Here is an 18,059-nt window from a genome sequence, read left to right as displayed (position 1 = left end):
TTGCAATTTCTGTTTTTAAGATGCGCTCTTAAAAACAGCAATTGCAATTATTGTTTTTAAACGTGGCATATCCTATGTCGTCTGATTTGAAACTTACATTTTAAATGAGAGCAATTAAAATGCCTATTTAATCATATTTGGAAGTATTTTTATTAAAATTGCTTTCAAAAAAATTACAATCGTTATCTATACAGTTATATAACTACAATCATGATAGCAAATTCAATATAACAATATAATAATTAAAACAAAGCTGGAAAATATAATTTTTGCTTTTTTTTTTAATCAGCTGTTGCCATCCTAGATTGCCTGAACATTCCCAATTTTCTGTGGGCCTCCAGCGCCCACAAGGGGGTTTTATTGCCCGCTTTGAGAATGAATGCTGTAGACTAATTTTAGAAGGCAGGCAATTTTCAGTGAGATTATTTATAAATATTTTTTACACCTTATTTCTATTACATTTATTATACTCTAAAGAATGTTTACTCTACCAATCTCCGTCGAGGAGTGGTATCATCTTGGCCTTACATATGCGAGTCCTGGGTTCAAATTCCGGTCAGGAAAGGCATTTTTCTTATGTTATAAAGTTCCACAATTATGTTTAGTCCACAGTATGTGGACTATGGCAACCCACCGGGTCGGTCTACTGGTGAACGCGTCTTCCCAAATCAGCTGATTTGGAAGTCGAGAGTTCCAGCGTTCAAGTCCTAGTAAGCCAGTTATTTTTACACAGATTTGAATACTAGATCATGGATATCGGTGTTCTTTGGTGGTTGGGTTTCAATTAACCACACATCTCAGGAACGGTCGAACTGAGAATGTACAAGACTACACTTCATTTACACTCATACATATCATCCTCTGAATTATCTAAACAGTAGTTACCGGAGGCTAAACAGGAAAAAGAAAGAAAGAAAAAAGGTAATGTGGACTATGGCAAAGCTTCTGTGCAATTTCATTAACCCCTCAAAAAACTTACTTTTTTCCCACTAAAACGTAAATAATAAATAGCACCAAAGGGACGTACAATTCTCTTGGCTTCACTGGAAAAATTATGTGAGTGAGGCTACCTTGCAATGGATTCAGCCTTGACAGACAACTGAGGAGAAAAATTAACTACAACATTAATGAATGAATGAAGCTTTTATCCAACCTCCCAGGTTGGATAAAAACAAAAAAAATATGACGTATCTTAGCTAGCAAAGGAGTATTAGATTATTTTAAATTTTGATATTAAATATAAAATTTTAATATGGAACCTATAACATTGGTACCTCTCAGCCTGTTTGATCAATTGCTACCAAAAATTAAATGGCATTAATACCTTATATACTATATAGAAATCGCCACACTAACTTCACCGGAACTGGTCAATCCAATCTAGAGACAACAAGTAACAAACAGCCCATTATACACGACTTTTGTAATTTTTCAATGTTAATTTTTTTTTTAAAAGGTTTTTACATTTAACAAAAATTATTAATCTTTTATTTGATGCTATCATCTTGAAATAAAAAAACAAGTACTTTTATTTATAATAATTCAAAATTTATTAATTATTATAATTTTATTATACTTTAAAGAACTGAAATATTTTTTTACTCTTTGGTACAATTTTTTTTAAGTATTATTTTTTAACATAAGATTATTTAATTTTTCAGTTATATTTAAAACAGAATTACAAAAACATTTTTTTTGTATTAAAAGAAAAACCAATTAACAAAAAAAAAAAGGTGAGAAACCTGAGCTGTAATAAAAATCGGAAAGAAATTAAATAAACAGGAACATAGGCTATAACAGAGTATGAGTTAAGGCTCTATGGAACTCAGGAATGTCAATTTTTATTACATTAAAATTTCTGACTAATTTGATTGAATTTTATTTAAGAATACTTAGAATACTGGCAAGACATTATGCTATGAACCGCTATGAAATATAAATCTAATACTTTGCCATGACAAAAAAAATCATTCCTGAAATACTAAACTAAATCAATGCTAAAAACCAGGAACACAGAGAATATTCCAAAATTTTGCATTCCTGGATTTACACTTAAAATGTGTAAAAATCAATAATAAAAAGAAAACGTAATTAGTTTTTCATTTAATTACATTTTAAATGCACTTTTACTGCCTCACAGATACAAGACTTAGTAACTTTTTAAAAAGTAAATCATAGAATTTTTATTATACAACAAAATTTTTGTATATGTAAGAAAAAAAATCAGAAACAAAAGGAAATGCTAACTAAGGAAACGATTTTACAACAGCAATACCTATTTAAAAATTAGTTATAAATTTCCAAAGAAAAAATATATACAATTACTCAAATCAGATTCCATAATAAAAAAAAATTTGAAACAAAAGGAAACGCTAACTAAGGAAAATATTTTACAATAGCAATACCTACCTTTAAAAAAAAAAATTAGTTATAAATTTCCAAAGAAAAAATACATACAATTACTTAAATCAAGTACCATAAATAAACAAAAATTGATTTCTAAAAACTAATAATGAAAACAAATAAAATATTTTTTAATTTAAATTTAATTTACAAAATTAATTTTAAAAACTGAAAAAATTTATGCACGTTTAATTAAATTAAAAAAAAAGAAGTTTTAAATATCCAAACTTACTTATGTTTCACTCGAAAAAGTTTTTAAAATACTCGTAATAATAAATGTCATATCTAAGGACAAGATATATTATAAGAAGTGTTGATATAAACAAAGCACAACCATTACTCTTTACACAGATATCAATCATACTTGTGTTTTACATTAGTTTCATTTAACAGTGTTCAAATCACGCGAAGCAATAATTATACTGCTCTTTTCACTACTAGAAGACTGGTTAATGGTTTTTTTTATAATCTACACAACACAAAAGAAAAAAAGATTAAAAGAAAACTTTGGGCAAATGATGATAAAATATGTCGACGTCGCATATGCAAATTTAAAACAAACAAGTAGCAGGAATATATACATGGAATATACAAAGGGAGAAAAACAAAAATAAAAAAATCGAACAAAGAAATCAGAGGAAACTCTTACTTGCTCCAACAAACGTGAAAACGGTTAAATCTGCAGAAGTCATGGCTAGTTTTTTTGGGGATTCTCATGGCACGGTGCTCGTAGACTTCCTAAAGATGGATGGATCATCTTTGGGGAGTTATTCTGCTTTACTACTGGAGCGATTGAAGGGAGTTATTCGGTCTTTAAATATTGAGGCCAACAATGAGACAACCGCTTATTTTGCACAGTTGGACAAAGCTTATTACACTAACGGTATTAAACAGTTGAGAATTAATTTATCTAAATGTATTAAACTGCAAGATGATTTTGAAAAAAGGTTCTGAAAAATTTTGCGTTTTTTTGTCAGGCCAAGAACTTCCGAACGCCCCTTTTAATTTCCACAATCAAAACTCTATGTAAATATGAATCTAACTGCTGGAGGAGATGCCATCCTTAATAAAATCCTAAATTTTTCAATCGATAAACAAAACAAAATATTTTAAATAAAAACTGTTAATTTTAAAACTAATTCTCCCCTTCCACTGAAATGATCATGTGTCATTTTCATTCATATTATACTGATAGGAAATAATAATGAATTCATTGTAAGAACAGCAGTTGGAAAAAAATTATTTTCCTTCAATTTAATAATCTTTTTTTCACATTATACAGATGGGAAAATGGAGATCCAAAGTATTATGGATTGCCATGTGACACTGATGTTATTTTTTGTACAGCATCAGAAAACAGCTGCTAATCTTGAAATAAAATAAAAACTTACTTTTAATAAGGGTATTGTACAGTAATACAAAAACGTAACAACACACCTCTCCCAACACCTTTATACTACAATGAGTTAAAAATGACTGCTCAACCTAAAATTTATGTATATCGATTACTGTAACATATTAATTTTAGGTGACCTCACACAAGGCTCGGAGTATCTCACGAAAATTATTCAGAGAAATGAGATGCATTCAAGCTAATGTTGAAATGACCATTGTGTTAGTCATCACTAAACAAGTAAATGGTGTCACACTACTGTAGTTTTTAAATTTTTACAAGTTAATTTAGTAAAGTTAAGATTAAGGTTGGGTTAGGTTAGAATCAATTTAATTTACTGAACTTTATTCGATAACAACATAACCTAACACTCGCTTCGCTTGCTAACCTTAAGTATTAAATGGGCAAACACAATAATATTAAAATGTAAACGCAAGAGAATATTGATACAAATTCAAAATATTATCCTCACTGGCACAGGAATACGTAATTTTTTTATTTTTCATTTTAAAATTTTTACGAGCCAAAAACATTTTTTTTAACATTTACAATCAGTGCACTGAACACAACAACATATGCCAAGATTATTGATTTACGAATGTGCACCATCTTTCTAAATAACTACACTTTTGTTTTATCTCATCAACAGAATTTAATAATACAAAAAACAAAAATTAATCTAACAATGCTGGAAGTTGTATTTATTAAATAAAGCATATTGTATTTATTATCATAAGTGAAAATACTTCAGTACTTTTTTAAACGATTCCATTCAGTTTCAAAATTTAACTTTACTAGTATTTTATTAGCGCACAAAATTAGCTAATAATGTTACAGATTGACTGCAGCCTACTTTACTGTATACTTTCCAGTTTTCAAAATCATTGCAGATATTACAGAGCTAATCATATTGTAAGAACAGATGCAAGTTGAAAAGTAATACCATCCTATTTGTTAAATTTAATATAAAACTCCGATGATAGAAGACCTACACTGAAATTAAAATGTAGGAACGACTACAGAACTAACTGTTATAGGAATTCCACGATTTAAAATCTATAAAGAAAAAATAGTTTGGAAAATAAAATTTTTTTTTTTTTAGAATAGTCCTGCCAAAGTGATGTTAACATCATTATAGTGATGATACTTGTGTTAAACGAAATGAATCGTAACTAGTTAATATTACACAGCCCTTCTTGTACTAATGTTAAAATATTTCATTCTTAAAAACATGAACCATAAATTTAAATAAAAGTGAAAAAACAAACTTATAATTATGTACACATTAAAATTTTATACTGAATGAAAAACTAAGCAAAAAACAATAAATAAATGCTAAATAAAGGAAAAACAGACTGTCTAGTATTCACAAATGATTTGGTTATCTTATATCAGATCTAATAGACAGCAACGATGTAAATAACCTTACTAAAAGAACAAGCAAAAAATATGGAACAGTGAACTTTCTTCAAGAAAACAAAATTCATGATGAACATCAAATCCGCCCCCAAAAACTAATAACGGCATATGGTAAAATAATTAACAAAACCAAAAAATTGAAAATATTTCTGAAAAGGAGATCAGGTCAAGAATAAATAAAATGGAACTAGCCTACCGATTAATTATGAACACCTACAGTAAGAAACTGATATCAATTAACAGTTAAAAACCGAGATAGTATGCTAAAGTCATTTGTCCAGAAGCTACATTTGCGGCTAAATGTCTCGTCATTCAGCAACAAACTTCTAATTGATAAAATACAAACAAAAGGATGAATAATACTCAGAAAAGTCCCATAGGACCCATCAAAGAAAGAGAAGACAATAATGAACTACACGTCAGATATAATCAGGAAAAGATGAAGTTCACCTTCTAGTCGCCTGCAAAAAATGAAACCTAACAGGCTATTTACACATTTCAGAGGTTCAAACACTTTAAAAATCTAAGATCAATAACAACTGGTTCAGAGAAATTGAAAGAACTGAAAATAGTACAGGAGGCTCATTAGTGAGAAAGCCATTGTATAAAATTGCATGCTTTCAGGGAAAACAAAAACAACTGAAGTATACCTGAACAAAGAAAGAAAAGATAAACAAAGAAAATGAAACTGAAATAGTTCAAATAATTTAGTCCTCAGCGGCTTAAAAATATACAAACGTTCATTGACAGAGGACGTTTACTTGAAATAATTTAAAAATACACGACGACCAATTGTTATAATTACACAATATCAAAATTTTCATACGATTAATATGTGAAGTTTTAATTATTTTTATAAATATGGCAAATAATTTGAGTTCCTGAGGATGAAAATTAATTCCGAAAACGCCTGAACGCGTCAAATTTATTGGAAAGCGGGTTTTTATATATTAACTGTAGTTATATATTTACACCAACAGGCCGTGCTTAACAAAATTATTAAAAATATACATAAATTGAAGGAAATGAAACCCGGTAATTTTATAATAATTTAGATTAAAACTTTTCAAAGGGTAAATTACAAAAATACTTTAAGGAAATATTTAATGGAACAAATTAACTAAACCTCGTAATAATTTTAACAATAAAATTAAGAAAATTGTAGTAGATTTAAAAAAATTAATATAAGGGAAGACAATATTAAAAATTTAAGACGCGACAATTCGCGGTAAAAGACAAAAATAAACTACCGTTTGAATACGTAATAGATTACTACTGATAAGGTAATCAACGTTCAAAAACACGAGCGTTATTTAGGTTAAGGATAGAAAGTATAAACAACTGAATGTTATGCACTCGTGTGAATGTCCTAACACGTAATTTTTATATTTTATAATTAGAAAAAAAACTTTTTACTTTAAAACTAGCGGACAAACAACTTTACTATTAGAGAAATTAGACACGGCCCGTAACAATTGGAAAAAGAAAGCCGAATACAGGAATAAAATAATAAAAGTTAAAAAATAAGGAAGTTTGACCGAATTATAGTTGCAAACAGCAGGATAGAAATCACAACAAAGCAAAATAACCGAGAGAAGCCTCCTACTAGCTAGCAAGCGTTGCAAACATGTCAGAAAACCAACCGAATATACTATTTGTAAACAAAGAAATACTTCGACACTTTGAAAATGAAAAATAAAACAAAACTTACCTTAAATAAAAGATTATTCCCGTAATAGAAATAAAACCAGTTATCTCACACATTATCGCTTAATAAAATAATTCATTTATCACTAAAAACAAACCACCGAACTAATAAATCACAAAAAATTAACGTCACAAAAATGGTCGTTACACAACATACAAGTACATAAGACCAGCTGCCAGCTCTTCCCGCAAACTGTTATAAATTGCCGATAGAGTGCATCGGTACTAGTCCGTTACAGGTTCAACTGTAGAGGGAAAACAGATAACTTCTACCGGCGCAATTTATTTTTATGAACAGTACTTTATTAATATCGCACACAACATTCATTTAGCACGGTTAAACATTTAAAACAATAATTCATACTTATCGTCTCCGGACTTAAAAATGTCTATTCAGTAAACATAACGGGAGAAAAATTAATTAAACAACCGGGTATTCATTTTCTCCTTTTTTTAATAAATAATATTTATAGATAAATAGCTGCGATTACATCGGCTTTTTAACATTTTTAGACTTAAAAGATACGCTGTTAATAAATACAAGAAAATTACACTTTCAATTAAATAATTAAAAATAAAGTAGCAAACGAAATAAAATAATTATAGAAATTAAACAGTATTTTTAAATTTAAATTAAACCGATTCTTAGTTTTCGAGTTATGAATAGTAATAACTTGTTAACTAAAAAAAAAATTTCAGATAGACGAAATAACATAAAAAATTAATAAACCAAAAGTACATCCGACTATAATAAACAAGGAAACCCATTTTTTTGCCTCCAAGACCACCGTTGGATATTGCTTCAGGGGATGAGATGAAACGGCAATTTGTAATACGCGGCAAGTGAAAATGCCGTGTCTGACTGAGATTCGACCCCGGGTTGTCCGGACGAAAGGCCGAGACGCTAGCACTCACGCCACGGAGGCGCGGGCCTGTAGTAATATTTACCTATTTAATGTCACCGGGTTCGAATCCTGCTTAGGGCTTAGCATTTCCAACGATGCAAAATTTCAAATTTGTAAAGCTTTAAAAAAACCGTCGTAAAAGTATAAGTTCGGAAAGTCGATGTGCAGTACGCTTTAAAATTAAGCGGTGCATACTCTTCTTTCGGCGTTAGGTTGGTTGTCTTGTGGGTGCGATGGGCGCTAAGCCCACCGCCGGGTTGGTCTAGTGGTGAACGCGCCTTCCCAAATCAGCTGATTTGGAAGTAGAGAGTTACAGCGTTCAAGTCCTAGTAAAGCCAGTTATTTTTACATGGATTTGAATACTAGATCGTGGATACCGGTGTTCTTTGGTGGTTGGGTTTCAATTAACCACACATCTCAGGAACGGTTGAACTGAGAACGTACAAGACTACACTTCATTTACACGCACACATATCATCCTCATTCATCCTCTGAAGAATTATCTAAACGGTAGTTACCGGAGGCTAAACAGGAAAAAGGAAGAAGAGGTCCGATGGGCGCTGCTCAGTAATAAACAAAGACGTCAGTCGTTGAGTTGCGATCGAACACATTTTGTTTCGTTTATAGGAATCAATAGTTGCGAGAAACGTAGCGGTTCTTTCGGTAGAGGAACGCATTTTTCTCGTTGAAAACGTCTTTGGTGAAGATGAAAAGCATACAGAGATTTGGTGAAATAAAAGTTTTATAAAGTTTCCAAAATGTTACTGCTGCTGCTCATCGCAATGAGGTTCAAACTCTCATCGAAAAATTTCGGGCGACAGGCTCTGTTGAAGACCATCTAAACTAAACGAACAGAAGCCGTTCGATATTACGGATGCGATGGCCGAAAGCGCATCAAAGTCAACGCATAAGTTAGAGCAGCAGCAAGATATCGGACGTGGTACAGCACATAAAGCTTTAAAAAAAGGGACTGAAACTTTTCCCCTAAAAAGTAACGCGCGTTAAAGAATTGAAACCTACAGATCGCGCCAAAAGAATATTATTATCGACGGTTTAAACGTTTTATCGACCAAAATTCCGTGGGTATCCTAGACATTACATTTTTTTTTTTGAAGGCGTGGTTTCATCTGGGAGGGTATATTATTTCACAAAATACACCCCTGTGAATTACACGAAGCGAATCAGAGTCGATGCGAATAGAACGCGTATCGCGGGTCCGATCTGTTTTGAAAATACAGTTAATAGCGATCGTTATTGTGCTGTTTTAACAGACTTTATTAGTAGAAATGGAAATCGATCACGGTCGTTTCCAAAAGGACGGCGCCACAGCTAACAGGTCGATGACTTTTTTATAAAATTTTTTCGGTGAACGAATCATTTCGAGGGGTTTGTGACTCGCACGATCGCCCGATCTGAGTTCCCCAGATTACTTTCTATAGAGGGCAAATTCCAGTACATCAGTCAGTCGGTGTTTGAAAACAAACTGAAACGTGTGCAGCGTGTGCAGATGTTCGAGGTCATTTTCAACACCTTTTATAAAGCATTCCGGTTATTTTAAAATCAGTTTGTATAAACTTCATTGCACTTCGATAATTCAAGCGCACAATAATTTTCGAACGCCTTTCTTTGGCGATTAAAAATTACAATTTTCCCGTCTAACTATTCGTACGAACAAAATCATGTATTTTTGTATGATTTTTAAAATCGGCTGTTATATAAGTTACATGAGGGTACCGCAATTTATTTGACACATTGTTGGCTCTGGCATACGCCAACAACTTCACCTTACATTTTTTGCAATACACATAACATCTCCGTTAATCGCTTATTTACTAAATAAATATATCGCCTAAGTATTTTCATATAGTATTAAAAATACTAAGTATTCAAATCGATGTAAATTTTATCGAAATTGTTTTTTTACACCGATATTTTACACGTCGACAAATGTTTTTAATACGTTAAATATTTACTTTACGTATAAAATGACATTATACATCTAGCGACGAAAGAATACATTTACCAGTCGAGTCCTAAAATAATCGACGCTCAAAATTAAAACGTATAAAATTTCGCGAATCCAAAACGTATAGTTTGGTTTAAATTTTATTTCCGTATACGTAAATAATTTTACAAAGTATTATTTTGTCGACTATTAAATAAAGTTCAATTAAATGAGGATCGTTTTAAGAGAAAAACGGCTAGAAAGCGGTTATTAATTCGACGACAATAAAACTACATAATCTCCGGCTAAATTTAGGCATTTGTCCCTTCTTTCAGCGAGCTTTCTTATTAGAGAAGTAAAGATCTCGATATCTGAGCCGTTCTTAACCGGCTAGTTGTTGAAGTCGATGCCACGTAAAAGCTGTTTCATAGGACCGAACGAAAGATTCTGACGGTGCAAGACTGCGATTGTAAAACGGATGCGGCAACACCTTCCGATTTTGATTATTTCCTGTGTCTTTTGAGCGGTAAGGAAAGGTGCATTATCGTGCGCAAGAATTATACCTTTTGAGGGAAAACAGGACGTTTCCACTTTATTGCGGGATTCACTTTGTCGACAAAATACTACTCGCTTTCGATTGTACGTTGTTCCTTTAAATAATCCCAATAGATCGACCTTTATAGTCCCAAAATACTGCTACCGGCTGAAGAGGAGGTTTTAAACTTTCCTGGCGGGTGAACTCAGATGTTTACATCACTCTGGGGTTTGCTATCAGACTCGATACGACGAATCGACATTTCATCACGGTCGAGGATCCAAAAAAAAGCATTATTTCCGGTAAAAACCATCATTTAAGTTCCGCACAAATGGGAATACGGTCACTGTTTTTTTTAGTCGACCCGTCTCTGAATCCATCTCGAACAATTTTCCTGTAAATCATCTCGCGGATAATAGAATGGACGATGATAACAATACCGCTATAAATTTAAGCAATTTACCTAATTTTTATGACGCGTCTGCACCCGCGTATAAGATCAGCAAAGCGATTTTGGAAATCGCCCGCCAATCGAAACTTCCATCGGTGTTCCGCTAAGATAAAAATCGGTGATAACTGTTCTGCTACATTTAAATCGTTCGATCGACTCGATACATCTTTTTATTATTCCGTTATAAAATCCCTAACTGAATTTCGGCCTGTTTTACATCTTCAGAAAATAAAATTCAGATCCTAGATAACGACGAAAGATAAGAATCTAAGCACGATAGATCACGCCGTTCTTCCGCAGTACATTTATCAATCGAAGCCGACATTTTAAAGTAACCTAAGAAGATTAATGGAATTTTTTCCGAACGGCTGATTTTCTACGTAAAAAGTGTCAACATAGTCAGAAGGATTCGATTAATTCAATTAAAACAATATTTACGGCGTTACCGTTTGTTTCTTTAATTATCGAACGACCCTCAAGTTATGAAAAAAATCCGTCCGTTATGAAAAACAAAGGTATCTGCGGAAACGCTTACCGGGACATAAAAATGAAAACGCAGCGATCGGGAAAGTTTTTTAATTAAATTTATAAATATTACGATTTAGGATCGCAAATACATTCGTGAAGAAACAAAAACGATGAAGGAAATCATCGAACCTGTGGTATTCAGTCTGGGTAGTGTATTTATCAAGGAAACTACAGATAAAACTTACATAAATTATCTTTTAAGTTAATCGGATTTACGCAAAGATAACGAAATAAAAGATTACGTTTAATTTATATATATGTTCCCGTGCCGTTTAAAATTACAAACTTGTTTTAAACGGTTAATACAAAAGTATATTTTGCGGTTAGAAATAATTTAATTTCAACCGGCCGAGTGAAATCATCAGATATAAATTATAGTATTACGCACAACTAAAACAATAACAACAAACAGAGAAATGACGTAAAACGACTATGAAATATTCAAGCAAATTTACTAATAGAAAAGTGTTGTAATAACCTTAACTAAAAACAATTTATAAAGAAAACGTTTGGAATATTTCATCGAATACAAAAACGCTCTTGGAATTTATTACAAAACGGAACAGAAAGTAATTATTACAACGTAATCATTTTACAAAACAAAAATGATTACCGAATGCAATAATAACATCGATAACACAATTCAAAGTATAACAACACGCCGATTATACGAGAGAATTTATTTAACGAATAAAAAACAAACCTGGGCGGGAAATAAATGACGTAATAAAACACAAAAGAGAAATTTCGTTTTAAACCGTGGGAAATTTTACTATTGGTAACACTGCTAACTCAACTCAATATGGCATAGCCGCCGCGCCGCACGCCGTTCTGTAAAAAAGGAAAGAAAACGTCATACGTAAACATTTCATTACTAATCGTCCGATAAAAATTACATCAAATCGGTACTCCTGTGCAATTATAAATATAAATAACGTTTAATTTTATTAAAAATAAAGTAAAAGTCATTACCGAAAACAAACGATTTTATCATTTCAAAAGAAGTCGCTTTCCCTCCCTCCAACTTACACAAAATCCCTATTAGACTTATATTTTGTACTAACTGTACGGCGAACGAACGCAAGTTCCCTTACTGTGGACAACTCCCCTACCGTACTTGGATCTGAACGTCACACTAACACACACGTACGATGCGACTACATGCACACCCGTAATCAGACACGACTTCCTCGGAGTGCACACATGCGCGCGCGCGCACACACACACACACATTACACCGTCATACATACGACGACCCGACTCCAAGCTAAACGGACGACCAACATGGCATTATAACAGTCCTGTCAAACGAGACCAAGACCGATTACAACATACACGGAGTCGTCGTTGCCAAGCTAGAAAACTGCAAAACATTCTTTCATTATACACATCCGTATTCACAGCGTTATACTTTAGCATCTAAAAAGAACACGAGCTAATTAAGTTAACAACCCGCCTGTACCGATACGGCAACGATTATCGCAAGCGATTAAACGTACGCCTAACGAGCGACAAATCAACATTACAATATTTATAATCTTAACAGTTTAATTTTTTAACGGCTTTGTTACTACGTTATATTAAATTAAACTAATTTTCTACTATCGTACAAAGTATCCCGTATCCCGTACAGTCGCTTCAAATTTAAAAGTGGCAAAAAATGATTTCCTAATCGTTGTATAATTTATAAACTGTACGATCAATTACTAAAAGGTAACGACTTTTTTTTAGAATTAAATTATATCTTTAATTTCTATACGAAAAAAGACAATATATCGTGAAATAAGATGTTAAAGAACTGAAATCAAGAATTGTCGTGTTAACTAACATCGGAGGCTAAACAACACTGTCAATTTTCATCAATAAATTTCTTTCCAATCGTTCATTAAATTCGATATCTATTCGGCTCTTTTAAGTTAATAACGGACAATAGTTAAAAATAAACGTTTAAAACAAGAAGAAAAACATATAACATATATACATATAACAATAGGAAAAATTGCTACCAACTTTACACACCGTATTATCTTCTTGTGTTTATTAAACCCTAAGTTCTTGCGTCTCTTATCAGTTACTGCAAGCGAACGCACGCATAGATACACAGACCGCAAACTTACATTTAAGTAATAATAATCCTAAAAACAGAAAAAAATTCATTCGGTCTTTATACAGTCAACCTTCCTAAAAAAATTTAAAGCGATTTATTAAAATGTAATCTTAAAAAATAAATCACAGCACGACTGAAATGTAATCTAAACAACGATGGCATCGGCAGCGTGTGAAAATGCCACGCCTGACCGGGATTCGAACCCGGGACCTCTGGATGAAAGGCCTAGACGCTACCACTCGCGCCACAGAGGCCGGCAACGCTTGTACTTTTACATTAAACATAACGCGAACGATTGTTTAATTTGTAATTCGATACTGTTATCGTACATTATTCTTCTGAGTGAGCGAAGATAAATTACATAAAAAATCCGTACGATGGACATAAGTTTTCTCCCGGGAATATAATAATTATCTTTCAATTCTAAACATCCTGCTTTATATATAACAACATTAAGCGAACAGAAAGAAAAAATTACATAAAATTAAAAAAATTCCTAGAAAAAACTATTACACTTCAACTCGCACAGAAAAAAACTTTTTTTTGCTAAAAACAATAAATTAAAATAATAAAAACGTCGCGTTAACAATTAGGTCTACAATATCCAAAAGGTAAAAGCATCTGATCTAAAGATTATAAAGAATCAAATTTAATAGAATTATACGGCATAAAAGGTATTTTTTATTCTATTATGTTGGTAATGTAAAATCACAACAACGAAATGTTAGATGCGCGCATGCAGCTGTATTAATGTGTGAGGACGCGCGAAGTAGCGGGTACCGGGAAAACGATAATATCGTTGTGTGCGAGTGGATATGGGAAAAGGAACAATATCTCTTGAGTACGTAGGTGGGAAGGGTATTGAACATAAACCGTCTTATCTATTCGATTATTATTTTATCAAACAAAATATAAGAATAGTGTGAAAACAACAACCGACCCGTTTAAAAAAAAGTGAGTATAATTTTAACTAATATCATTCCGGAATATAGAATCGTTTCACGGGAACTCCCGCGCGCTCGGCGGATGCATCGTCCGCTCAAGCTATCTCACTCGCTGCTCGTGTCACACACGCATACAAACGCAGACCAAAACACGTACTCGGCGGGCTCAGCCTAGTCGATAAAACTGAACTCTGCGAGACTGCAACGAACTGGCATTTCATTTCGTTGCAGTTTTACGAAAGAACACGCATGACACGTCGCCCGCTAATACGACCGCATAAAGACAGCGTTTACCGATCGATCGATATTTCCAATAAATCACAAAACGGCAACACCGACAACCAATAATTCGATTAGTGAAAACATTTCACCGAATAATATTTTCGAAATAGACGTAATTAACAAACAAAAAATGACAAACCAGCAGATATATGATTTAGCCTACAGTTGAAAATAGTTATGAGTCTTAATTAAAGTGCCTAGCATAACCTTATACGTAAACCAACCCTTTATCTAAATAAATGCAAGAATGGTTACACACCAACAAAAATAATAAATTAAGCGAATCGCTGTTGTAAAATGAAAAAAAAAAATGGTCTACTAGACAACGAATAGATTTGTTTATTTCTTTCTTTTGGTAACTTTTTGGTAAGAATAATAAGATTCTTAATTACTGTAGTGTAAATTTTGGTACAATGAATTTTCAAAAAAAAAAAAACTTTAAAGGGATAAATCCAGTCAAATCAAAAATATATTGTTTAGTATCATGGGGAGAACGTTAACACGATAAACTTTTTATCAAAATTTAATAAAAATAATGAAAAGTGTACAATAAAAAAAACATTTGTACCACAGGTTAGGATGGAAACTTTTTGGTGTTAACTTTAAAAATATATTACTTTAGTATAACAGAATCATAACATCAAGACCAAAAAAGTTGATGAATCAAAATAGATGAGACCAAATATTTGGGTGTCCCAAGTTTTCAGCCTTGAAATATAGGTATAAATAACATTTTAATAAGACCTCGACCAAAACCCAATACCCCATAAATCTACTTTTATTTTAAATTTTTAGGTTACTAAATATGAAGAATCTTTTATTTGCACAGGCAATTAATAACTTAGTAGTTTCCATTTTGGTACATCTTAGGCTCTTAAACCGTAAAAGACGTATTTTTTAACTGTAAATTAATGTTCCAATTGTAAATTCAATTTAAACTTTGTTTAATAAAGTGCTTAACCTTCAAATAAAGTTTTTATTAAATATTTCCAAAACTTTTGGAATATATGTTAACATGAAACTGCTGTATCTAATTTTTATCAATTTAATAACAAATGAAAAATCGGATATTTTACAAATATCCAAAAGAATTATAAATTTACATTTATTCTGTTCATTGTTTTAAGAGCGGTTAAAAGGGACCTCCAACTTTTTTTGGATACTTTTGTTATTCTCAGAATTTGTTCTAGGCTCTACCAAAACTGAAACGCATAGATAATCTAACTTCATTCGTTATACGATTTAAAAACAAAATCTTAAATGTGTTTCTCATAGAATTTCAAGCTTCTATTAGGATTCAGAAAATGTAAGGAGATAAGGGACTATAAATTTATCTCTTTTAACCAATTACAGTAGGTTTTTAAAAGGAAATTCCTAAGAGTAATTATTGAACTAAATGTTGTTGGAGTCGCTAGGGAAGACAAGAAGGGCTAGAGTAAGGAGCAGTATGATAGAAAAAACCTTAATTGGGAAGCCTTGTTGAATCGACTGGAAGATTAAAGCTCAGCTGGATTGGGCATATTGAAAGGATGGAAATGGAAAGGTTACCAAATAGGATGATGCATCCAGAGGAAACGGGTAGAAGACCAAGAATGTAATAGATATATACAATGATGGAGGAAGTGCGCAAGTGAGAGTAATGGAAAGGGGATGGTACATGGATTGAGGCGTGGATTAAACAAAGTTTAACCCACGCTAAGTTATACGCAAGTTTAACCCAAAGTTAACCCGAGGAGACTTTGATAAATGGGAACTGAAAATGATGATTGCTATTCTTGATAAATTTTAGTTCATCGCAACTAGGCTAGTTTGAAAATTTGGTTTGTACACATTTTTACCCGCTAAGAGTTAAATTAAACCCTTAAAGTCGCTAGCAAAACAATTCTTGCTTTATTTGTGTGAAAGTTGGTGCTGTGTACGTGGAAAAAAAAAGGTAGCAGACAGACAATAAAAAATGTATTTCTGCAGTAAAAACATTTTTGCAGCGATACTGAAATTGAGGAGATACATTTTTTAACCGTATTGTGACTGGAAACAAAACTTTAATATTGTATACTAATGTTGAAACAAGGCGGCAATCAATAGTGTTTGCCTTAAAAATCCAAGAAGTTTAAGAAAAAACTTTCAGAGGAAGCTTATGGCTACTTTTTGAGAAGCCAAATGAAAACCGCTTATTGAGGACCTTGATCCTGGAATACATGCAAATACATGTTCCGAAACTTGGATGTAGTATTCAAAATAAAATATGTGAGAAGCTGTTTCATGAAATTTTTTTACAACCTTACACCACTTTACCTTGAATTTGTAACAAAAATAAGTGATTACCTTTTTAGAGTTTCTCATGTTTGAAATGACTTCTGATTCATCCTTACTCCACCCCCAATTTCCTTCGGGTAATAACGACTAAAAACAATATTTATTTTTTGAACCCCCAGACAACAAGCTTTATTACAAATTTTGTTTGATAATGACAGGCTTCAATTAATCAAAAATTAAAATGTTTTATGATATATACGAAGGAGCACTGAAATAATTTAAGAAAAAGAAAAACAGTTAATAAACTTACCCCGCCAAGATCCTTTAACTGCTTTTCCAATTTAACAAGTGCTCCACGATTTTTAATATCCAAATAAAACTTTTTATTTTCAAATATCTTTGGAGTCTTCACAGGTTTTTTTATACCTGAAACAAACCAAAATAATAAAAAAGCCTATATCCAAATTAAACAACATTATTGAGTTCTACCCGTCCCCAGGGAGATTGATTCATAAGTTACCTCGATATTTCCATATACCACAAAATTCTAGGAAGGTACAATAATTTACCTAGCAAAAGCCTGAGCCTGAACTCAGGCGGGTCTTCAGTATCTAGAGGAAAAATTCATTACAGCATATATTTAAGTTACTTTCTTTTGTGAAGAATTCATTTCAATTTGATTAATTAAATTTAATTATTTAATGTTTTGTTCGTAAAGAAAGATATAAAACATTGTGCATCCTTTGAAATGTAAACACAAACTAAAATTTGATATAATGTAAGGTCCACATTACAACGTGCTTATCATTTAATATAAATAAATATTTTGTATTTACAACAAAGAGTTTATCTTATAAGATTAGCATATGACTATTATAATAGGTTGTAAAATATTATTAAAGACATACAAACTATTAAATAACTACAATATAATACAATCCATCCGTGTCTCAAACACCAAGCATTCACGAGAAAATACAAAATTAAATCCTTGTACGTATACACACATTAAAAGCATTAAAAATGGAGAGGGCCGCAAAAATAAGTTGTGGGTAATCTGACCCGAGTAAAAAGTAACTTGTGAAAAAAGATATGGCCATTATCAAGAATAAAGACCAACCGTGCCAGGTTTACTATGGAATGTGTACATGAGAAGTGATTTTCATCATACATGATTTGTGTAC

The 18,059-nt window shown here is 32.0% G+C and overlaps 1 protein-coding gene across 3 annotated transcripts in view; it reads right to left on the bottom strand.

Annotated features, from left to right (window-relative positions):
* Positions 1–18,059, bottom strand: part of LOC142333664 (uncharacterized) — a 109,087-nt gene that overhangs the window by 80,255 nt on the left and 10,773 nt on the right. For all 3 annotated transcript variants that reach the window (XM_075381063.1, XM_075381064.1, XM_075381065.1), the window contains exon 2: positions 17,186–17,301. In XM_075381063.1, coding sequence (XP_075237178.1) covers positions 17,186–17,301 — 116 coding nt within the window. The remainder of the gene's footprint in view (positions 1–17,185; positions 17,302–18,059) is intronic.

This window comes from Lycorma delicatula, chromosome 13 (assembly GCF_047948215.1).
Source record: "Lycorma delicatula isolate Av1 chromosome 13, ASM4794821v1, whole genome shotgun sequence".
Lineage (NCBI taxonomy): Eukaryota > Metazoa > Arthropoda > Insecta > Hemiptera > Fulgoridae > Lycorma > Lycorma delicatula.
Note: the sequence above shows the minus strand (reverse complement) of the source record. Positions and strands in the feature narration are given on the sequence as shown.